This window comes from Citrus clementina, unplaced genomic scaffold, assembly GCF_000493195.1.
Source record: "Citrus clementina cultivar Clemenules unplaced genomic scaffold, Citrus_clementina_v1.0 scaffold_5, whole genome shotgun sequence".
Lineage (NCBI taxonomy): Eukaryota > Viridiplantae > Streptophyta > Magnoliopsida > Sapindales > Rutaceae > Citrus > Citrus x clementina.
In genome coordinates this window covers 5,964,503-5,987,793 of record NW_006262201.1, presented here as the reverse complement: position 1 = coordinate 5,987,793, position 23,291 = coordinate 5,964,503, and the positions used below count along the sequence as shown (strand labels likewise).

The 23,291-nt window shown below is 35.6% G+C and overlaps 4 protein-coding genes across 7 annotated transcripts; 2 read left to right on the top strand and 2 right to left on the bottom strand.

Moving 5' to 3' along the window:
- Positions 1–1,594: 1,594 nt before the first annotated feature.
- LOC18042309 (metallothiol transferase FosB) lies at positions 1,595–3,541 on the top strand. Its single transcript, XM_006431613.2, has 3 exons — positions 1,595–1,875; positions 2,847–3,193; positions 3,315–3,541. Exons 1-3 carry the CDS (start codon positions 1,682–1,684, stop codon positions 3,410–3,412), a joined length of 639 nt encoding a protein of 212 aa, XP_006431676.2. The 5' UTR covers positions 1,595–1,681; the 3' UTR covers positions 3,413–3,541.
- Positions 3,542–3,738: 197 nt separating this feature from the next.
- LOC18042260 (ion channel DMI1) lies at positions 3,739–9,638 on the bottom strand. 4 transcript variants are annotated; one of them, XM_006431612.2, is made up of 12 exons: positions 9,104–9,638; positions 8,902–8,970; positions 8,086–8,712; positions 7,811–7,993; positions 7,588–7,647; positions 7,292–7,495; positions 6,534–6,785; positions 6,260–6,358; positions 5,834–6,028; positions 5,252–5,344; positions 4,439–4,705; positions 3,739–4,304 (listed from the first exon to the last, which is right to left on the bottom strand). In XM_006431612.2, exons 1-12 carry the CDS (start codon positions 9,584–9,586, stop codon positions 4,086–4,088), a joined length of 2,751 nt encoding a protein of 916 aa, XP_006431675.1. In that variant the 5' UTR covers positions 9,587–9,638; the 3' UTR covers positions 3,739–4,085. The 4 variants fall into 4 exon arrangements, with proteins under 4 accessions (XP_006431675.1, XP_024040566.1, XP_024040567.1 ...); XM_024184798.1 differs by having other exon boundaries at positions 6,537–6,785; XM_024184799.1 differs by having other exon boundaries at positions 8,086–8,734; positions 9,104–9,195.
- A 1,625-nt stretch (positions 9,639–11,263) lies between these two features.
- Positions 11,264–14,915, bottom strand: LOC18042259 (probable sodium/metabolite cotransporter BASS1, chloroplastic). The gene is made up of 7 exons (XM_006431611.2): positions 14,426–14,915; positions 13,686–13,826; positions 13,076–13,231; positions 12,858–12,979; positions 12,599–12,760; positions 11,986–12,046; positions 11,264–11,484 (listed from the first exon to the last, which is right to left on the bottom strand). Exons 1-7 carry the CDS (start codon positions 14,900–14,902, stop codon positions 11,299–11,301), a joined length of 1,305 nt encoding a protein of 434 aa, XP_006431674.1. The 5' UTR covers positions 14,903–14,915; the 3' UTR covers positions 11,264–11,298.
- Positions 14,916–21,338: 6,423 nt separating this feature from the next.
- LOC112097822 lies at positions 21,339–22,316 on the top strand. The gene is made up of 3 exons (XM_024183403.1): positions 21,339–21,477; positions 21,648–21,830; positions 22,093–22,316. Exons 1-3 carry the CDS (start codon positions 21,339–21,341, stop codon positions 22,314–22,316), a joined length of 546 nt encoding a protein of 181 aa, XP_024039171.1.
- The last annotated feature ends 975 nt before the right edge of the window (positions 22,317–23,291 follow it).

Here is a 23,291-nt window from a genome sequence, read left to right as displayed (position 1 = left end):
GTGTAATGTCATTACAGTATTAAATTATATGACTTAATAATTTTTCTGACCATTACACTATTAAATTGTAAGGCTTAATAACTTGTTATTAATTTACTTTTTTTGATAAGTCAATTTATTTGCTCTTGAAATTATTATGAAGCGACAAAAAGAAAAGGTTGATTAATGAATCAATATATTTTTTGATCAATTTGCGGGAAAGTATATGAGCGATATACACGTTGGAAAAGTTGCTTTGAAAATGAGATTAAATATCATTAATTTATATTTAATCTGGTTGGTGAAAAGGCAAGAACTGAACTATTTCCAAAAGATACTTCTCAATTTATGATGAATAATTTAATTAGTTTAGTTGATACATGTGATTCCACAAATCTGACCCATTATTGTAACCACACACAGTTTAGCTTATGGTTATCTTCCTTGCTTGCTATATGATTACAATCTCTTCATTAACCACAAAAAAATAAAATCATGTAGAAGGTTTTAACTCTCTATTTTTGTAAATACCAATTTATTATCATACGTTAATTTATTATTTTTAATATTTTACTATTAAAGAATGATTTAAATGAGAGTGGTATATTTGTCATATATATTAGTTAGGATATAAATTTCGTATTTTATATAATTATCATCTTTCTATAAATTTGATGAAATCATAAGAATACATGCCATCTATTTATTTATTTAGTTTTATTATTATTATTATTATTATTCAATAGTAGATTACGAATTACAAATAATAAATTGTATATAGTAATCATAATTTTGCCCACCATCATCATCAGAATAATCTAAAGAACATTATTATTAAATTCTTGCTGCTAGTTCAGTGAGTCGCTTGGAATCATTTCCGTATTATTATAATAAGACAGTGATCATCACATTCTTTTGACTATTTAATTAATGGTCAGATGTGTTTTTATTAGTTGATAAAAATATTTCAGGGCTTGGATGTCTACTCTTTTAAAATTAGAGTCACGTTATTTACACAAGAATTTGTAGTTTTACCAAATCGCTTCAAAATTAAATTTAGCTAAGTTTTTAATGACATATATTTGAACAAACGTATAAATTTAGGAACAAAAATCAAATGGTTAAAGTTGCAGGGGTCAAAATATAAAATAATGTAATTTGTAATGACTAAGTTAACACGATATATTCCTCGACATGAAATGTGGTCTGTATTAACATAAGAGTAACTAAAGTAGAGTTTACATGAAGGGATTTAAACTTGAGATTTCGGTTTTGAGATATACATTCAGTACTGAACTGATCTTTTTACTAACGTTTTAAATATACAATTAATAATTATTGAATAAGAATATAAAACTAATTAAATCTTAACCGTATATTACTGCACACACGCGTATGACAGAAGGTTATGAAAAGTTGAACAGAAATAAGCCCAACACTAATCCAAATCTATGATACCATATGTTGACACTAATCATATCCTATATCATTGCTTCAACCAACCACTATAATAACATATCTACCCTCATACTCTCAATTTTCAACTTCTTGCCTATATAAATATATATACCAATGTGGTTTTCATGACCTATCTCAAAACATAGAGCAAGAGGATTCTAGATAGAGAGGGAGAAAAAGATATTGAGAGAGAAAAAAAAGAGAGTAGTGCAACCTGAGATCTTAGAGAAAGAGAGAGAGAGAGATGGGAAATATTGGAGGGATGGAGGCCATGGAGAGATTGTCATCAACAGTTTCTTATTCAAATACAATGCCAATATTGTCATTAAACCATGTGTCATTTGTGTGCAAGTCAGTGAAAAGATCTGTGATGTTTTATGAACAAGTCTTGGGATTTGTTATTATCAAAAGACCTTCTTTCAACTTTGAAGGAGCTTGGTATGTCCATTTCTCTCATTCTCTCTTTCTTTCTCAGTCCTTTTCTTTTAATTTCATTTTCTTATTCTTTTCTTTCATCTTCTTCGAATTTCCATGAACACCGGTCTTGGGATCCTAAAGAATTATTCCTGAAACAACATCAATGTATATGATGTTTGAGCTAAAAATCGTCAAGGGTGGGTTAATTAAAAGGCATGCCATTAATGAGGCCTGGCCTTGTTTTGTTTTTGTTGTTTTTTTTAAGATTAAATAAATGATGATTTCTATATGAAAGTCTTTGATAAATTTTACTGGACTTGAGAGATTTTTTGACAGATAAAAATTGTTGGAAGTTTAATTATGATGATTTTCTAAATTTTAATAAAAATTTTTTGTGGCTTCATTGTTCTAGAGATTATCTATGTAATTTTTACCTCAAACCTTTAAAATAGACTATGATACTTATTAAAATAATTGTGATAAAACTAAAGAGTTTCAAAAACTATGGGCTGTTAAATTTATAACCTAAAAACACTAAATTTAAAATTGTATTTTGATAACTTATTGTATAAATAGTAGTCAAACCCATAAACCTGTTCAGGAATGCATGCTTCATACTTCTATGTAGTATTTAATGATAGTGTAGACAATTAGATAAGAAAAAAAAAAGTTGCATCACCAGAAAATGCTTGATGCTTCTCTGAATTTTTCAAAGTATTTGGTGAAAAATGTGAAATTGAAAAAAGAAAAAAGAACAACAGCAACACATAGTCTCATTCCTTTTCTCATTCTTTATTGTTGTATCATTTTTCAAGGATTTTAAATTTTTTATAGTATTTTCAGAAAAGGAAAAGTATTTTATAAATAGTTTGGAATCACTTTTCTGGGGTCAAATTTAATGTACTAATAATTAATGTGCTAATTAACATTAATTATGACACATTCTTTTGAGCCTCTATAATCACATTATTTTATTTCTTTTTATTTTTCAGGTTATTTAATCATGGAATTGGCATACATTTGCTAGAATCTGATAAAGCTCCAGAAAAGAGAGGCAAGATCAATCCAAAAGACAATCACATTTCATTTCAATGCTCAGACATGAAACTGGTGATGAGAAAGTTGGAGGAGATGAACATTGAGTACGAGACTGCTGTTGTTGAAGAAGGTGGCATACGAGTTGATCAACTTTTCTTCCATGATCCCGATGGCTACATGATTGAGATTTGCAATTGCCAAAATCTCCCCGTGCTTCCACTTTCCTCTTGCCCTCTGAAGCTCCCCAGTGCCAATGCCAATGCCAATGCCAACGCGAGACATACAAAATCAACAATTTATGGTAATGTTCTTTTTTCGCCACGTTTGAGTTCTTTTTCCGCCATGTTATTATTATTGTTTTCTTTTTAAGGTTCAAATTGGGTTGTGTCGTGTTGCTGACGGTCGCCTGAAATTGCAATCAGGCAAGCGGAGCTCAGAGAAGGCGGCATGCTCAGGAGAAGTAGTGGCAACTCTGATGATGGAGAGTTTGGTGGGCGACATGATGGACATTTTCATGTGACCAGTTTCTGGAGAGATTCATGTAATTTCGTGGTTGAAACTATTTTTCCAGATTGTGTTTGTGTACAACTTGTAAAGAGAGGGTGAAAGGTTTTGTAGCTATGGGAAAACAAAATTGTTTTTGTTTTGAGGAGTTTCTTTGTTGTTATAAATTTGCTCTGTTGATGTAATGAAGTGGCTGATTTCATCGAACCCCTAAAGCAGGGAAAAAAAAATTAAAGAATAAAAGGATTTTTCATCTAGCAGGTCTTCACATATCTCCAACCACCAATATAACTTAATAGAATTATAATTTATTAAAAATTATGAATAAATTCTACAAGGAAAGCATGCTGCAAATAAAGGTACAAAGAAGATTACAGCTAGGGATTGCTACATGGAAATACATTGGGAATTTTTTTTCCTTAAGAACCTATCTGCTACAGTTCACCAAAATCTATTCATTCTTTCGCAGCAATAGTATAATACAATTTGTACAACATAGTGTGAAAGATGGTTCCGGAAGAAACCTATCCTATAATCCTATGCTTGGATTAAAGGGGGAATCAGAAGAAAACCTGGAAGCCGAAATTTTGGTCGGGTCGTGATCAGAGGATATCGTCTTGAGTTACGTTATGTGTCAATCACTACACAGTCGACTAAGCTAAATGAACCTGACAGGTACCTTCTAATTTTCAGTCTCCTGAAGAAATGACAACAAAAACATCATCAAGAGACCATTTCCTAGGTTCTGATTTTTGAGAAGGGTTGATTATAGCGCGCTCAGTATTAGCAAGCCGGTAGCCGATCACAATTTCCTGTCTTTGACGACCCCGAATCATTATATCAAAAAATGAAATCTCTTCCTGGTCAAATAAGTAGAACTCTGCCGGTTTGATGCACATTTCGTTCCCCTGGAAAGAATACACTGGTCAGACACATGCAAAAGTCTAATTCTGCAGCTCTGAATTTGATAACATTATTAACAGTGTAAACAATATCATACTTTATTCAAGTACTAAGGTTCAGAGAGGATTTGAAAGTGTACCTCCTCAGCAAAAAGTTCCTCAAGAACGCGATTGATTTGCTTGTCTTCAGCCACCATTGCCAGTGCCATACTCACAAGTTCATTTGATAGTACATAATCGCTGATTCTGGACACTGATACTAGGTTCCTAGTCCTGGAATCTAAGATTTCACTGATAATAATAGATTTGTCTGAAGCCTGCTGCATTTCACGAATCCAGGAGCTGTGAGAGAACCCGGACAACCGTAAGGAAGTAGGCTTTGTATCTCTGTAAGGCAGACGTTTTGACTGTAATCGATGAGGGCAAAAAAGGCTTTTATCATTTCTCAGAAATCTAAACATATATTGAAAATTCATCAAAAACTTTTGGTTAAGTTACTACACACAGGAGAATAATGACATCATAGAGGTTGGAACTGAAAAAATATAAATATTATACTACCAGGGTAAAACAACCTCAGTAGTGAATACCAAAGTGATGCAAAACTTGCTAAATTTAAAATATTCTTCAGGTAATATCACAAGTGCTAATTCAGTCAAACGAAAATCATAGTTGTTTTTCATGCAATAAACCATAGATTGACCTGTGGCAATCTGATACCTATTAGTAGTTTAACAAAGATTATCATATGAACCAAAATTTGAAAGTCATATTCATTTCAGCAGATCCATAATCCTGAAAAGAAGCTAATCATGCCCTCAAATTGATATAAAAGATTAGAGACCAATAAGCACATTATACTAATTTTAAAACACACAACCAGGCAAATCACCTGAAAAATGAGTCAGCAATCATGAAATTTGATTACCACCTGCCTGGTCAGAAGTAGTTACCTGTATGTCACGAATCAGGAGAAGGGTGGCAAGAGAACGTGAGTCAGAATGCACAATCGAGTCTTCCAGTGACTCATCTGCAAGAATTAATATCTGTCCATGGAGTTAGTAATCAGTTGGAAAGAAGTAAACAGAAGAAAAATCTTAAAGGTACTTGCATACATTCAGCGAAAGAAGAGAAAATTCCAAAAATCAACAGTTTAGCAAATTGTATGAGTAGCTTTCAACCAATTCAGTATCTGGGGATTTCATAAAGTTTTAAGATTTCGATGCTAACTTCAATAGGTGAGTGGTACATAGATAATATTTTAATTAAACAAGTTGTGGCACCATCTCTGTGATTGAGTCTCCGGATGACAATTATAAAATTTCCTTGAAAACAAAAAAGGAAATATCAACAGTGGACCTGGATCATGGATATGTTATCACAAATTACATGTTGTAAAGCTTGACCTAACGCTTTAAGAGGTTTATCCTGAACCGGAATTGCACAGATAATACTATAAATAGATAAATATGCATTTGTGCATGTTCGTGTGTGTGACACAGAGAATGATCCACGCAGAAGACAGTGCAACTTACAGAATCAAAAGTCTCCAAGGGTAGACTTTCTAAATGACGTCTAATAACAGCATTTCCTTCACGGTGCACAAGTTTTATATTCATCAATCCAGAAATGTCAAGACCACCATCAGTAAGTTTCTTCTCTCTTTCTTTTTCAGGTACCTCATTAAGCATCCACAATTCTGAACCTGGAGCCAGGAATGCCTCTAGTACCTGAATTGTGAAAAGAAGCAATGCAGACAAGTAACAGCTAGGAACTCAGTTATGAAAGATTATTTGGAACTTGCAGTTTTAAAAATTCTAGACTAGCCATGTTCTTTCCACCATCATTTTATGCCTAATATGTTTCTTCTTTTCCACATATACAAAACTGCAACGTGAACAAATCTAAACCAACAGGTGAAGGTGAACTAAAGATAATAGACAAAGCTATAAGAAAATTACCATAATCATATCATCGATGTCACGGCGCCAGCCACAGAACAATATCTTCTCTGGATATTTTGGAGGGTCAGGTATTTTTAGGAAAGACCGCTTGCGTACCTGCATGAAGCACACAGGATAATTGTGCTATGAAGACACCAAGGGAAACCACTGTTTCGGTTGCAAGCGTCAATCTTAAAGAGGAACACTAAATAACTTTTTCCTGTAGGTTTCAGGATGAAATGACTATTGAATATATTTACTTTGCTGCTATATAGAGAATTAGAAGACAGACCACCTCTGGAAGGGGACCAGGCGCATAAGTATCGTCATCCTCAGCTATAACAAGGACTTCATCTCCCTCTTTCAGAACATAGTTATCATCTGGATTTAAAATTATCTTGCCACCCTCAGCTGCAACCTTAATTCCACAGGGAATCGCATCAGGAAATGAAATCAGCACTTCTTCGAAACGCAGATCATCCAATTGAGACCACCTTTTAATGTAAAATTCAGCATTCTCAAATCCCAATATGTCTTCCCATATCTGGCCAAAACATGAAACAAATACTTCCCTGATCAGTAACTGCAAGATATAGGAACTATGCTATCTAAGTCTAGGATAAGAGCAAGGCCGATAAGGACATAAGTTGAAGCAGTAAGAAATCATGTGTTGTGGCACACAATGAAGGCGTTTATGATTGCAGATGGAGGAGAACAATAAAAAATTATCTACATAGCAAAAACTGATGAGATTCTTTTGTACCTCCACTCTGAATATTAGGTAATTTTTGCAGGAATGGCGATGTGAGAAATATAAAGACATGCATATAAAACCAGTGCATTCAGAATGTATGGTGAAGAAAAGCATATAATTGAGCCTAATGAGGTTCCCCTCTATACTATCACCATGCATAAACCGAAAATTCTAAGGACTGTAAATTACAGTTGAAAAATATAAAAATAGTTCAAGCAGGAGGAAGGGGAGAAAGAGGGCTTATAATTGAATTCATACATAAATCGGAAAGAGTAAAGGGAGCTCATTCTAGTAACCTGTGCAAGGCCAGGTTGCAGAGCACATTGGATCATCAACCGCCCAATCACATCATGTGCGACAACTGTTTCAATGAGCTCTCCTCCAACAAGCTTTACCAGGGGTTCATTGTCAAGGTCACTCATTTCCACAACAACATGACCCCTTAAACCCTCTTTTACTCCAGTGAGACTGAGCACAACCCTTAAAGCACGTGCATCACTCTGGTAAATGAAAAAATGAATGTCAAATTGAATTTCCACAAGAAATAATAGAAGTCATTGAGAAGCATAAGAAAATTGCTATTCTGTGAGACCTGATCTGCATTTTCATCAGATGCTAATACAATGATAGCACGTGCCTTTGATACTGATACCTGTAAACAAAAGAAAAATTCAACCCCAATATCATTCATAGAAATCTTATTAAAGAGAAACAAATAAATAAAATAGGTCAAAAGAAATAAAATGGAACAACAAAACTGAATGCCCCTCAATTTCAACAAATAAATACAAAAATTCCAAGATGCCTGAAATTACCTTCTTTAAGTCAGCCAGTATAAGAGGACTGCCGCTCCTGCATATGACAGAAGTCCCCATAAAGTTAAACTCTAGTTTTGCTATGTCCATCTCCATTTCTTCCTTGTCTCTTTCTGCTAGTACAACAATAACGCCTCCACCAATGCTCTTGTTTGCAACTGCTAGCTGTTTCAGAAGTGAACCCTAAAACCAAAACAACATTTCTCCAAATTTTAGACACTAGGGAATCCAAAGTTACTACAATCAAGATTGGCCAAATCAAGCCGTAAGATTACCAATTTGTCACTCCAGCCAAGAATCAGTATGTGATTCTTTTCTATAACTTCACTCTTTCCTTTCCTCAGCGAATCTACCTTCTCCGAGATGGCATCTGAGACTAGTCCCAGCATCATTGCAAATATCAACATGCCTCCTGAACTAATAGAGACAGAAACAATCCTGGGCCCAGTGCCAACCCTATCAGCATGATTTCCCGAGTCAGCTACAAATGTCCATGAAAGCCAAAGAGCTTCAGCAAAGCTGCTGTCACTGACCGCATACAATGCCAAGCCACCAAATATTATGAGAAATATAGTCGCAAAGAGTAGTGCAAGCAGCTTTGCGTAAGGATAAACAGAGAAACACACATCCACACTATATGCAACTCTCTTCTTCAAGGGAACCTCCTCTTTGTTTTTCTTTGTTCTTTTGGAGAAATTCTTTATTTGGGGAAGATAATCAAGATATTTATACAATACAAATGGCATAAGAAGTGTGACTATCACACTATACAAAGCAACGGTTCTACCGTCAGCATTACCAAAATTGGAATCTGAGTTATTGTCAGTATGCAAAACGTCAATGCCGTTATTCCCAGCAATACTTTTATAGCTACAAAATCTACGAAGGCTACTGTTCTCTTCCTGCAAGAAAACCGGACTGTAACTGAGAAATATGAACAGAAAATTAAACAAACCTGTGTTTGAATTAAATATGTTAGAGATAAGTATTTTATATGATCATAATTGATTTTATTTATACATTTTGAGCAGTAAAGCGATATACATGAAGCAATCTTAACAAACTTATTAATTCAAAGAACAAAAGCTTACCTCAAGTTTTTCAACTCTATCCCGCAAGTAAATTGCATAACATACACATAATATACAGTTGATTATTAGCTGCAAAAGAATTAAAAAATATATATATATATCAGCTTTACATTTCATTCATTTTTTTAAGTTTAATTTGTCAACATTTTAAGCTAAAATATAAAGAAATTTACAGCAGTTGAGCTCAACTCAAACTACTAACCATGTAATACGTCATCAAGGAGCTCTTTAACCCACGAGTCTTTCCACTCAACTGACTCACTGAACTCGTCTGAGTCACTGAGTTCGACTGAGTCACCGCTAAACTCGCCACCTCCTTCTCTTCTTTCTTCGAACCCAACTCTTGAATCCTCTTCTTCTCCTCATTTCCTTTAAATTCAAGCTTATTGGGTTTGACTTTGATCCGCCTCCGACCCATATGCGGGCCCAAGAACGACGGGTACATCCAGTCTCTTTCGTTAAACCCATTGCTCGACGACGACGACGACGACAAAGAAGAAGACGACGCCACAGCATCGGAGTCAATGGACACGCGGAGATCGAACGACTTGTCGGTTCGGCGAACGGCGGGAAAAAGTGGGCCTGGGAAGTGAGTGTCGTCGGAGATCGTCTTCGATCGCTTCGGCAGCGGCGGCTTCCCCGTCGTCTTTGTCACCGAAGCTTCATCATTATTGCTGTTTTGCATTTTCTCTAAATTTTACAAAATTGATAAAGAAGAGATCTGAAAGAGTTTTTATTATTACCACTATTATTATTATTTTTTCTTTCGTGAAGTTAACAGTGAAGTGATGTTTCTCTGAGAAATAGATGATGATGAAGAGAAAGAGAAGGGTGAATCTGGGCCGTTGAAAGTGGGGGTTTGTGGGGTATGGTATGACGTGGACAGTTGTTTGCTTTTTGTAATCAAAGCAAACAGTTAAATCAGTTTTTAGTTTACAGTTTTTTCAGTTGTTTTTTTTTTTTTTTTGACATGAAAATTTTTCCGAGAAATTCTTGTCTGCAAAAATTGCGGCATTGGTCGGAGAGGACACTCAATTTTTTTTTTATAATAAATTTGTAAAAATGAAAAATACGATTTTCCAAATTTCAAAGTGTATTAAAAAGATCACAACTTTTCCTTTTTGAAAAATGTGCAACAATGGTCAAATTTTAAAAAAATGATAATATTTTTCATGTGTCGAGTAATTATTCAGAATTAGATATTGAAAAGTAATGAATAAAAAATAAATTTAATTTTATCCGATACTCACCCTTTCACCTTTTAAGAAAAAATAATATTTGAAAATATGAAAATTGAAAAAGCAATTAAAAGTATATTTTAAAAATAAATGTCTTCATAAAATATCAAATACTATTTTTATCTAAAATTTTGAAGTAAAAAGGGTTTTTTAAGATGATATCTTAGTAGCCTTTGCATGTACGTTGAGATCTTGGGTTTTTTATACTTTTTTTTCTTTTAGTTTTCTATTTTTTAGATATGATTTTAAAGCTAGTAGAATATACCAATTAATTTCGACTTCAATTATTTAAAAAAAAAAAAAGAGAGAGTATTGTGCATGTGCAAAAAGGTGGAAAAGTACTTTGCAACTACCATGAACGAAAAGTTTCAGCATATGTTAAAAGAGGAAATTACCTAAAAATGAAAGGATTGAAAGATTCATAGACATTCATATGATTATATCATCCATACTGTTCATAAATTCACTTTTTCTAAATTCACCATCAAATATTATTGGTTGAGCTCAAGATTGTCAATCTGGGGCGAAGCTAAAGGGTGGCTTACCGGGCTGTAGCCCGGGTAAGATTTTTGGAAATAATATTTTAGTTAATTACATAAATTTCTTAATTTGCATGCTTGATTTGAATTTTCAAGGAAGACCCTATAATTGAAGAAAGTCTATCTAATCCGGATGAATTGTTCGTTTATCTCAAACATGTTATGAATAGTTGGTAGCGCGTATGGATAGTAATTAAAAAAATTTTACCCCACCCAAAAAGACGGTGTTAGCTTCGCCCCTGTTGTCAATGATGCTCACTTTATAATGAGTGACAGTATCACATCGTACTATCTGATTAATTCATCTTAATAACTCTTTTTTTTTTTTTTTTAATTTTCCCACAAGTGATCTCCACTTGTCAGAACTTAAATGCCATTGTCATGTAATTTGAATAAGCTTTGCTAACCAAAGAGAAAGAATACGGGTAGCGAGCGGGACAAGCACAGACCAAAACCTGTGATCGACTTAGCGAACAAACCTTAAAATGCCAACACATTACCAGAAAGAGTCAAATGGCATAAACTCAATCTTACATAAACAGCTTGTAGCTTTTAGATTAAATTTAATAAAATGAAAGAAAAATCTTATTATCTTGTTAACAAGAAAGAAGGGTTCATCCTTACTTATCAACAGTTTTAGGACTAGTCTTTGAATCAGAAGGATCAATGTATCTCCAAAAGAAACCCAAAGTGCTTCCCATGATGTTCATAATCACAGCTGACATTGCTGGAGGTAACGCAACCATTGATGATGTGAAATGGGCTGTTGCTAAAACCACACCTAAGGAAGAATTTTGCATGCCAACCTGCAAATAAGTGACGCGAAAAGAACAATTATTTACTCGTATAGTCATTCTCAAGTGCAGACATTTGTACTTTTCAAACATCTGGACTTAAAAGTAATTGCTTGACATCTTAAGTCCTGAGTATTAAGAAATACAGATGTCCACATCTAAATATTTTCATATATTTCTACTGCTATGACGTATGACATTATTGCGAATCGAGACCACTGGCACACAGTATCCTTATATTTCACTATCTGACTCTCATTTCCACCCAAATATAATTCAAGGAACTTCAATATGAAGAAATACACACTGAAACAAATATGCATGGATGTTCTTGTATGATAAAACCTAAAAAACCTGTCTCTTTTCGGCATATAAAGAGAAATTTTACAACATTAATAGAAATGTTAAAGAATTTGTTCAAAAATCAATAAACGACTGAAAAATAATTTCAAGCAAATATACCATAGACTCAGCATGTTTAAAGATCACCTGAAATGTTCAATATAACTATACCTCGATTGATATTGCTCGCCTTTGTGGTTCTTTGAACCCACAAATAGCTGCAGACAGATACCTGCAGATACATAGATCATTAGATTGTACATATTTATAATTGCAATGAACTAAATTTATAGACTAGGAAAGCATAGAAAGTAGCCAACGGGTTGCATTATGTTTGTGAAAAAATTCCAAAATCACATATATAGGATATGAAGAAATATTTTCTTGATTCCACTAATATTTCCATAAGGATTACTCAAAAGACAAGCTGTGTTTTGAAATCCTGCATGATTATATCCAAGAAATGATCCATCTCCTGAGCACTGTAACCAGTAACTAATTCATGTTTCGGTGTATTGATATGTAGTTTCCTTTAAAATTTTTAATATTTTTCCTACCAAAACCTCTCCTTCAAACAAAAACGGAGAGAAACTCTTTCCGAATGAGAATAAAATGGTCATTATCAAAGTATGGAGTCATGATACCAAGAATAAATAAAAGAAAAAAATCAAACTTCTTGTAATTTCAAAATGAAACAAAGAGTATATCAACTTCAATAGAACTCTAGCATAACCAACTTAAATCATGAAAAGATAAAAATGAAGAGCTACAATAAGTCTCTTACCCCACGAAAAAGCCAGCAAAATGTAACAGCAGCACAGAAAGTATTATAACTCCTAGTTCTCCAGACAATATTGATTTAATACGTGAGATTAGAGAGAGATCAGATGTCAATGCAGCACCAACCACTGAGGATTTGAGACGAACCAAGTTTTCAGAGAATACACTGGATTAAGACCAAAGAGAAGAATGTGGAAAAATGGTAAGACAAAATCCATCAATACCATCATCATGAAAATAAAATAAATGACAAGAATCAGAACCTGCATGCCAACAAGGATGACATTAAAACAGCAAACAGTGGTGTGAAAGGTGTCACAACCTTCACGGCAGCAGGAAATGCGCTCTGCATATATGAACCTAGCAGAACTGGAGCAACAACAATCTAGAGCAGAAGCAACAATAACCATTCTACCCAAAACCTTGAATTCTGAATTCTCTGTTAATGGATATTTGAGTAAAGTATATATCTGTAATATACCTGCAGGGTGCTGATGGAAAGTTTAACAGCATCCACTGGAACATATGTTCCTGCCAGAATTTTTGTCAAAAGTGGAGTAAAAAGTACAGCTCCAAGTGTAGTGCACATTGTCATAACAATAGATAGTGGAACATCCCCTCGAGCAATTAACGTCACCTGTAACACTATATCACTAAAATAAAAATGAATTGGTATTTCTACAGACATCATGACATGTATTCAGGAACTTTAATAGATTTATCAACTCCGCAAACTATTAGGATAGCAATGAAAACTAGTTCTAATTGTTGTTTGAGCAGATCAATATCAACTATTTCATTTGGACGTGTGTTGGTGAAAAAAAGGGCCTCAAAAGATCTCCTAGTTTACTAACTTCCACAACCAAAATAAATCTTCTTCAGCTCAGAATTTTGATTTTTTTCTCAGGTTTCCTTCATTGACACCAGCCAAGTTGAATTAATTGTCGAAACAGTGAAAGAATGGTTCCATCAATTAAGAAACTGAACATCCATTGTTTTGAATTGAACAAAGATGGCCAAAAGTGATTCCAGCAGAATTCAGAGTAAATATCAATTGAGAACAGGAACAATGTAGATAAATAAAGTCTTACCACATTGGATGCAGTACCACCAGGACAACAAGAGAGCAAAATTAAACCAACTGAAAGAGCTGGTGGAAGGCCCAAAAATTTGCTAACAATCACTCCAGAAGTTGGCATGATTGTATACTGAGCAGCACATCCAAAGAGTATCTAACAAAAGTTGTGAAACAGGAAACTCACGATCTCGGAACTAGTACTCATTTGCAATTTATGTATTATAAATAAAATATTATCACATGCTTTCTACATTATCAAAGTCATTCCTTCAAAATAGAAAATCTTCATCTCTCAAGACATTTAAACCAGTAAATCAAACATGTATGCCAAAGAAAAAAGGAAAAAAGGAAGCCAAAACTTCAGACTACAACATGAATGACAAACAGCCAATTGAATTCATATATAGTAACATCATAACCGATTCACCGAAAATGTACAGGTCAAAACATAATAGGTGTAAAAATGTTCCATGACAATCATATTTCCAATATAATGGCCATAGTAAGTCTAAGTGGTCCACTTTCTCATGTTCAATCCAATATCCCAATTCATTATTTTCCAAATCAAATTCAATGATCTAGAAGCCGAGCATGCTTTTCGTTGGTCAATTTACACAGAAAAAAAATTAACTTTACATCACAAATCAAGAAAAAACAATGCCTCACATAACAGAAATTGTAACTTTTCATTAAACAGCCGATAAAGCAATTTCAAGCAATAAAACCGTTCTGGGAATTAGCAAAAGCACTCACAGAGAGAGGCCTTTGCATGAACAAACTGATCAAGTCTTTAAGCTCCAAAGTGAGACCCATTGCCAACATAATCAACCCAAGTGACAAGCTATAACTAGCTGGTCCTCTCTGCACAAACCAACCAAAAGCAGAAGGTTTCAAGCAAGCAATAACTCCACCAACAGTCACATAGAGAGGATACAAGCTTGCAGCAGTAGATAAAAGATATTCCCATCTTGGTTTTGCTTCAGTTACAGGCAAAAGCTGAGAATTTTCATTCACACATCTAGTGATTTGCAAGTTCTTGAAACTTGGTGGTGATGATGAAATTGCAAGAGGTGTTTTGGGTCTAAAAACGGGGATTTTGAGGTGGGTTTTTGGTGGTGGTGAAGTGAAGGGAGTGAGCGTGAGACCCAGAGAGAGGGACATTGTTAGTATGACTCGAGTGATTGGAGTTGAAATGTTAAAGAATTTTGGAAGTTTCGGAGTCTTTTTCATGGTTTTGATTGGTTTTGTTCGTCAATCAATAGTATAGTACCAACAAGATCCCTGAGGTCATATAATTTTTTCAACTAAGGGCATAGTTGTTGTATTTGCGTCGGATAAGTCCTAAAGCTCAACTCCAAAATTGAGTGACTATATCTATATGAGAGACTTGCTAGTGCAAATTCCATACTTCTAATTAGGGGTGGGCAAATTACCCGACCTGATTCGACCCAAACCCGAAATTTTTCGGGTTAGGATCGGATCGGGTTGTAAAAGCAACCCGATCGGGTGTAAACGGTGAAACCCGATCGGGTTGTACCCGATCCGATCTGAAAACCCGATGGGGTTTCTTGAAAAAAAAAAACTAAACACATACACGCACGCCACACACAGTCACACAACACAAATCACATATTCATTTACACAACACACACACAAACACAAGGCTGCTGCTGCGCGCAAAACACATCCACGGACCACAGTCAATCACACCCAATGGCCAACAGCAAGTCGCCAACAGAGTCCACACTTCAAGAAGCATCCGATCTGTTGCGAATCCACCTATGCGCTCACTACTGCTTAGTGTTGTTGCAAGTTTGTTGGTCCGCGATTTCTGCTGCGCACCCGATCGATCCTGATCTGCTGCTACGCGTCTGTGGCCACCGATTTGCAGCCAAGTGCCAAGTGCCACCGATTTTCATTTTGCTGCTCCAAGACCCCAACTCGATCTGAATTTTGCTGCTCCAAGACCTGATTTGCATTTTGCTGCTCTAAGGCCAAGCTATTGACTAGCCTATGCCTATAGATAGATCAATGGAAGACTCTCTTTATCTTATAGAATTTGACTTTGAAAGTAGAGTGTAAAACATCTTCTGCCTTAGGCATAAAGAAGTCAATCGTTTAGCTTTCTTTTTCCGTCTGTCTTTTTCTTCTTCGTGCTGCTGGTAGTTTTGAAGGGCTTTGTCTTTCAATGTAGTTCCTTTGCTTGGGCTTCTTCATGTGACGAAAGAAAGTAGGTTCATAATGAGAAATGGATTTGCTCAAGCATTTGCTGCTCCAAGACCCAACCCGAACTGCATTCTGCTGCTCCAAGACCTGAACTCAACCTGATATTTTGACATGATCTGAACATATATTAGATCGGGTCGAGTTGGATTGGGTTGGGTTGTAAGTTAGGATTGTATTCAGATCAATATTTGTCCAACCCGAACAACCCGAAATCTGATCGGGTTGACCTGAACCCGACTTAAACCCGATTTTGCCCACCCCTTTTCCGAATTCTAAATTGTATAGTCAAAATTTAATAATGTAAGCCACTATACTTGTAGTTCAATAGTACTCGTGCTCTCATTTGTATTCAAAAGTTGAGTTTGGGTTTTAAAAAGGATTATCTTAATTTCTTGACATAAGAATAATAATAGATCTGCAAATATTAATAAGAATGGAGTAGATTTTTAAGTTAATGCATGATGTACCTGTTAATGAATAATATATAACTGGATTATAAGTTAAATATTTACAAATTTCAAATTGTATTATATATATGTATATTGCTATAAATTTAGAAAAATAGTAATTTAAGGGTGATTAGTAATTTCAGTGTAAATGGAGGACCTCTTTGGTACAATTAGAGAAACTATGTAAAAAGTTACGAGATAAGGTCTAACTTTACTTTTCAGTTAATCAATTTTCACAAAAGCTTTTGAGAAAGCTAGTTGATGGTGGAGTGGGAGTTCTTCCCATGGGTCTCTAGTTTCTCTAGAGAAATCGTGAGGAAGTTGAGTTGAACTCTTCAAAGAGTTCCTGTGTCCACTCTATAAGAGTGCTGTCTTTCACTTTGAGGGTTTTATAATAGTTATAAGAGGAAGTTGAGATATATTAATACAAGTAGTTATTGAGAGTCAAAAGATTGGTGGGTGGTCATTTACTCCTCTGGCTGTTACACAAATGGATGCTCAAGCATTAATTAAGTTGTGTAAATCCTTGTCAATTGATGAGGATGTTAAAGACACGGTTACACTGGATGGGGATTTGCATAAGAATGGGGAAAAGATGATTTCCTTTTGCTTAGCTGGAAGAGTCCTCACAATAAAGGAGGTAAATAGAAAAGCTTTCAAGAATATGGTTCAACAGTCTTGGAGAGTTCTACGTGAAGTGAGAGTGGAGAGCATGGGGAATAACACTTTCATCTTTAAATTTTCATCAGAAGCTGATAAACGGTGAATCCTCTCAACTGGGCCACGCCATTTGAATAAAGCGCTAGTTGTGCTCACTGAAGTTACAGGTTTGGGTGAGATTACAAAACAAGATTTTAGTCAGTCTCCTTTCTGGATACAAATTCACAGTGTTCCATTGATGTGTATGAACAATGAAATGGCTAGAATCATTGGAAGTAAAGTAGGAAAGGTATTGGAGGTGGATCTAAATGGGACTAGTGAATGTTTGGGAAAATTTCTCAGAATCAGAATCATGCTAGACATCACAAAGCCATTAAAGAAAGGAGTGAGGGTAAAGCTCCAAGAGGCAAACATAAGTGCTGTGCTTCCCATCTTTTATGAAAAATTGCTGGAGTTTTGGATTATATGTGGGTGTGTGGGTCATTTATTCCGGGAATGTGCGGAGTATAATGCTATGCAACCCTTAGAGCAAGGCAACTGTGAATTTCCATATAAAGAATGGATGCAAGTAAAAGCCGTGGTGGACAAAACAAAAAATAATTATCGGGGCCGAGGTGAGAGCTCAAAGGTCAAATCGCCAGATGAGGTGCAAGATCAAGGCAACAATGGTGGAGAGAGTGACTCGAATCCGATAAGTCAATCGGTGCAGGATCAAACCCATGACCCGGCTCAAAAAGCAAAGGAGAAACAAGATGGTACGGCTAAGGTGGAGTGGTCAGAGGTTGATGCTATCTGCATAAAGTCTGATAGGCATTAATGGCGATTGATAAAGGGGGAAATGAGAAAAGTTTCGAGAAAAATTTGAAATCGGGAAAGACAAAAATGGTATGCAAGACAAAAGTGTTAAAAAAGTGCCAGAAAAGCTCACCTAGATTGGGAAAACATAAATATGGATCCCACAACTTATCACAAGTGGGAAAACATAAATATGGATCCTACACTAAGCAAGCCCATGAAGCAGAAAAATTAGGCCCAATAAGCTAGTCCGACTCAAGAAAGCACCAGCTATGAGGAAAATATGCCATTAGGAAGTAAAAAAAGAGGCCCGATTAAAAAATGAAAAATGGTAGCAGGACAGCCAAGACAGATGGGGGATAAAATAGATAGAGGCAAGTAGGGATGGTAATTTTTCCCGATGGGATGGGATCCCGCAGGTTCCCATCCCATTTGGGACAGGATTGAGACATATTTTTGTCCCATAAAATAATTTAGGGACGGGAGTGAGATATTTTTTCATCCCAAATACATATGCGGACGGGAGTGAGATTGACAAATTCCGTCCCATCCCGTTTCATTACCGATTAAAAATAAAAATTTTTCCAATTGGGATGGGATCCATCTCTTTTGAAACGGGATTGAGACATATTTTTATCCCAAAAAAAATATAGGGACGGGACTAAGACATTTTTTCATCCCATTTGCATATATGGGATGGGACTGGGATTGGTAAATCCCATCCTATCCCTTCCCATTGCCAACCTTAGAAGCAACGATTGTAAGGGTTAAAAAAGGAAACAAGGAGGAGAAGCACGAGAAATTTTGACGGTTAAGAGGAGTAAGACCGAGAGTATTAACAAGGGTCAAAATTATGCTAATACAGTGGCAGGTACACAAATCTTTTCTCATTTGCCTGAAACTGAAGAGGTTTATGAGATGGAGAGTGAGATGGTTACTGAATTTTCAGAGATATCAACAGCAGCTGTTGAACAATCCTGCCGACAACCATGAAAATCTTCAACTGGAATGTTCGGGGTTTGGGGAAGCCCCTAACGATCCAAGGTCTTTGTAAACTTCTCCAATTAAATAAAATGGATATTATTATTTTTATGTAAAACAAAGATGTTGAAAATTTTTTTTATGTAAAACAAAGATGTTGAAAAATCAAATGGAATAAGTTAGAAGGGAAGTGAACTCTAATTGTTGCTTTACTGTCAATAGAGCTGGAATGAATGGGGGATTGGCTATGATGTGGAATAGTGAGATGAACCTTCAAATTACCTCCTATAGCAGCCACCATATTGATGCAATTGTTAAACAAAGGAATGGGAAATGGTGGAGATACAGTGGAATATACGGACACTCAGAGACAGCTCAAAAAGTACACACATGGAGTTTGCTACGGCGACTGTCTTCATTATTCAAATTACCATGGTTGTGTAGTGGTGACTTTAATGAAATTTTGGATCAAAAGGAAAAAAAGTGGAGGGCTACCAAAAGATCCGTTTCTAATGATGGATTTCACGGATGTGTTAAAAGAATGTGGATTAATTGACATGAGGTGGAGGGGTTATTCTTTCACATGGTCTAATAAAAGATTTAGGTTTCAGGTGATTGAGGAAAGACTAGATCGATTCTTGTGTAACACATCAATGACTGGTGTTCTGACCATTGTCCTATCTTGTTAGAAGCTGAGATAAGCACATAGTAGAAGAAGAAATATAAGGGTGCCCCTAGATTCCTGTATGAAGATACGTGGAGTGGCAAAGAACTTGTAAAGCAATGTTGGGCAGATGCTGGAAAATGGGAGAATACAGAATCAATGAGTTGTTTTAAAACAATGATGGAAGAATGCAAAGCTAAATTAAAAAGCTGGAGTAAAAAAGAATTCGGGGGTAGAGAAGCTATGTTAAAACGACTCATGCACAAACTTTAAGAAGTAAAGTAAAATAGGGGCCAATATGAAGAACAAAATGAGATTAGGCAATTGGAATTGCAGATAGACAACATTCTACAGGATGAGGAGATCTTTTGGAGACAAAGATCAAGAATTGCTCGGCTTAAAGAAGGTGACAAAAACACAAAGTTTTTCCATGCTCGAGCATCAACTAAAAAGAGGAAAAACGAGATCAAAGGCCTTACTGATGAAGCAGGGATATGAACAGAAGATGAGGAAGAAATAAAAAGTATTGCTTGTAGTTATTTTATAGAATTAGTTTCCTCAATAGCCCCTTAAATTGAGCATATGGATGCAGCTCTGAAGAATGTCAATAATAAGATCACAGACGAAATGCAAGCGGAGATAGATCAACCATTGACAAGTGAAGAAGTATTAGTTGTTCTCTTACAAATGAACCCCACCAAAGCACCCAGGCCAGATGAATTTCCAGCAGCATTTTATCAGAAACATTGGTCATCGGTCCAACATGGAGTTATTAAAACATGTCTCCAAATCCTATAGAGTAATTGCTAAAACAATTGCTAATAGGTTAAAAGGCTATCTTGATTTGATTATATCAAAAAATCAAAGTGCTTTTATACCAAATAGGTTTATTTCAGACAATATTATCATAGGATATGGATGCTTGCACAAGATAAGATGCAGGAAAAGAGGCAATGAAGGTTTCGTGGCGTTGAAGCTAGACATAAGCAAGGCATATGACAGGGTAGACTGGTGTTTTTTTGCAGAAGACAATATAAATACTAGGCTTTTCTACTAAATGGGTTCAACTAATAATAAAGTGCATTACCACTGCATCTTTCTCAGTTTTGATCAACAGAGTCCCAAAAGGCATAATTCAACCTCAGAGGGGTCTAAGACAAGGCTAGCCACTCTCGCCGTACTTATTCATAATGTGTGCGGAAGTCTTCTCAGCATTATTACATGGAGCAGAGAAGGACAAAAAAATACGAGGATTATTTTTTGGCAAGAATTTATCCATTACTCATCTTCTTTTTGCAGATGACAGTTTGGTTTTTATTAAGGCGACAAGGCAAGATTGTTATGTGTTGAAAGAGATTTTTGATTGTTATGCTAGAGCTTTTGGGCAAATTTTTAACTTTGACAAATCTTCATTATTTTTCAGCCCCAACACAAAGCAGTAAGTAGCATCGGATATTAAGTCCATAGTCAACTTGAAGGAAGTCTCAATGCATGAGAAATACCTAGGATTACCATCAATGGTAGGGAGGAACAAAAAATGCTACTTCAATGAAGTAAAGGTCAAAGTGATGAAGAATATTAAGCGGTGGCATAGTAGCTTGTTTTTTATTAGAGTAAAAGAAGTGTTGATTAAAGCGGTAGCTCAAGCCATTCGTACTTATGCAATGAGCATCTTCAAAGTGCCATTGGGGCTATGTGATGATTTGCAAAAATTATTGACAAGGTTCTGATGGGGAGCAAAAGATTCTGAGAAAAAAATTCATTGGATAGGATGGAAAAATTGGTTCAACCGAAGAAAGGTGGAGGGATGGGTTTTAGAGAATTTGATTGTTTTAATCAGGCATTGTTAGCAAAACAAGGGTGGAGAATTTTACAGTAGCCAAATTCCTTAATGGCAAGAGTTCTAAAGGCTAGATATTTCAGAAAGGAAGAGTTTCTAGAAGCAAAATTGGGCAGCAACCCATCTTTTGTGTGGAGGAGTGTGCTGTGGGGTAGAGATGTTCTTCAAAAAGGTCTCAGATGGATGATTGGTAATGGAGACAAAGTATCAATTTACAACAGTAATTGGCTGCCAAGACCTCAAACATTCAAGCCTTTTTCTTCTCTTATTCTTCATATGGATACGAAGGTGAAATTCTTGATAAAGGAAGATAACAGCTGGGTTGTTGAGAAGATAAGACAATTTTTTTTTTTTTTGCAGATGATGTTAATGCGATATTAAGCATCAAGCTCCCACGAACTATACATGAAGACAAATATGCTTGGCACTTTGATAGAAGTGGGATGTACTCTGTTAGAAGTGGTTATAAGGTAGCTCTGCAAACAAAATACCACGATGTGCCTAGCTGTTCTGGACTTCTGGTAATCCCACGAAGGAATGGAAGTACATTTGGTCTCTAAACTTGCCAGCCAAGGTAAAAATTTTTGTATGGCAAGCTCTTTCTAATCTCCTACCTACGGCTGGAAGACTTTACACTGGAGAGTCCAATTTGTCAAAGGTATTTGAATACAGCAAAGAATGTGTATCATGCTTTGATTGGGTGTAAGCAAGCAAGGAAATTATGGAAACTGGCAGGCTTTGGTAATCTAGTTCGACAAGTTCACAATGAAGACAATTGGATGTATTTCAAAATGCTATGCTTCAGTTTCAAAGGCTGAGTTTGAATTATTGGCAGCATCCATGTGGGCGATATGGCATGCAAGGAACGAGTTTCATTTCAACAAGAGCATATCAGACCCTTCTAGTGTCCTAGCAAAAGCAGAGGCCATGTGCAATTTTTATCAAAGGATAAGCTTCCAAGAGGAGACTGCTGCTAGAAGCAGAAGTGAATCAACTGTAACAGGGTGGAAACCTCTGCCAGAAAATTAGTTCAAGTTGAATGTAGATGCAGCCACAAATGCTGGAAAGGAAAGGGCAGGCCTATGGGCCATAGTTAGAAACTGGAAAGGAGAGATAATGGCGGCAGGAATTCAGAGTACAAACTTTCATGGGGATGTAGAATATGCTGAAGCTGAAGCTATATATTTTGGAATTAAAATGGCAATAGACGCTAGATTAGTGTCGCTAATGGTAGAATCAGACTCAAAGACTGCTGTCAGCTTGGTAAAAGGGTCAGATAAAAGCTTGAAGGAAATATCTTGGTTAATTGGTGAGATTCAAGATTATATGGGTGTAAAAAACAGCTTCAAAATCAATCATGTATTGAGAAGCAGTAATGCAACCGCTCATAGATTAGCTAAATATGCCGTTAGTAATCCGAACGATATAATTTGGTTGGAGGAAATTCCAACTCATGTAAGTCTTTTCCTTCCAAGTGATTAATAGAAGTTCTTTCGTTTAAAAAAAAAAAAAACTGGTTGATGGTGACAAGTAGGGGTGAGCGTTTCGGGTTACAACCCACTCAATTTTAAGAATTGAACTCAAATGAGTTCAAAAGTTAGTTTGGGTCTGGTTCGAATTTGATCTAAGTTCGGGTTATAATTTTATTTTATATTAGAATATTTAAATGTGACCCAATTGGATTGTTGTTCGGTTCAGGTCCAAACTCGACTAATATATAATTCTCACCTAATCGTTTCTTACGGTTAAATCAAACCAAAATAAAATTTAAGTTCACGAACCGAATTGAACGTCTACTCCTAGTGACAAGTGAAGTGATATGTTAGTTACAAATTAATAATATGTTTGGTTTTAAAAAATTAAGGGAGATGGGAGAAGAGGGAAAAAAATAAAACGAAAAAGAAAACAAATTTTATGTCAAACTAATTAATAAAAATAAGACTAATCCTTTTTTTCTCTTGTTTTCTTTTCTCCTCTATTTTTGTTACTCATTTACTTTTCTCT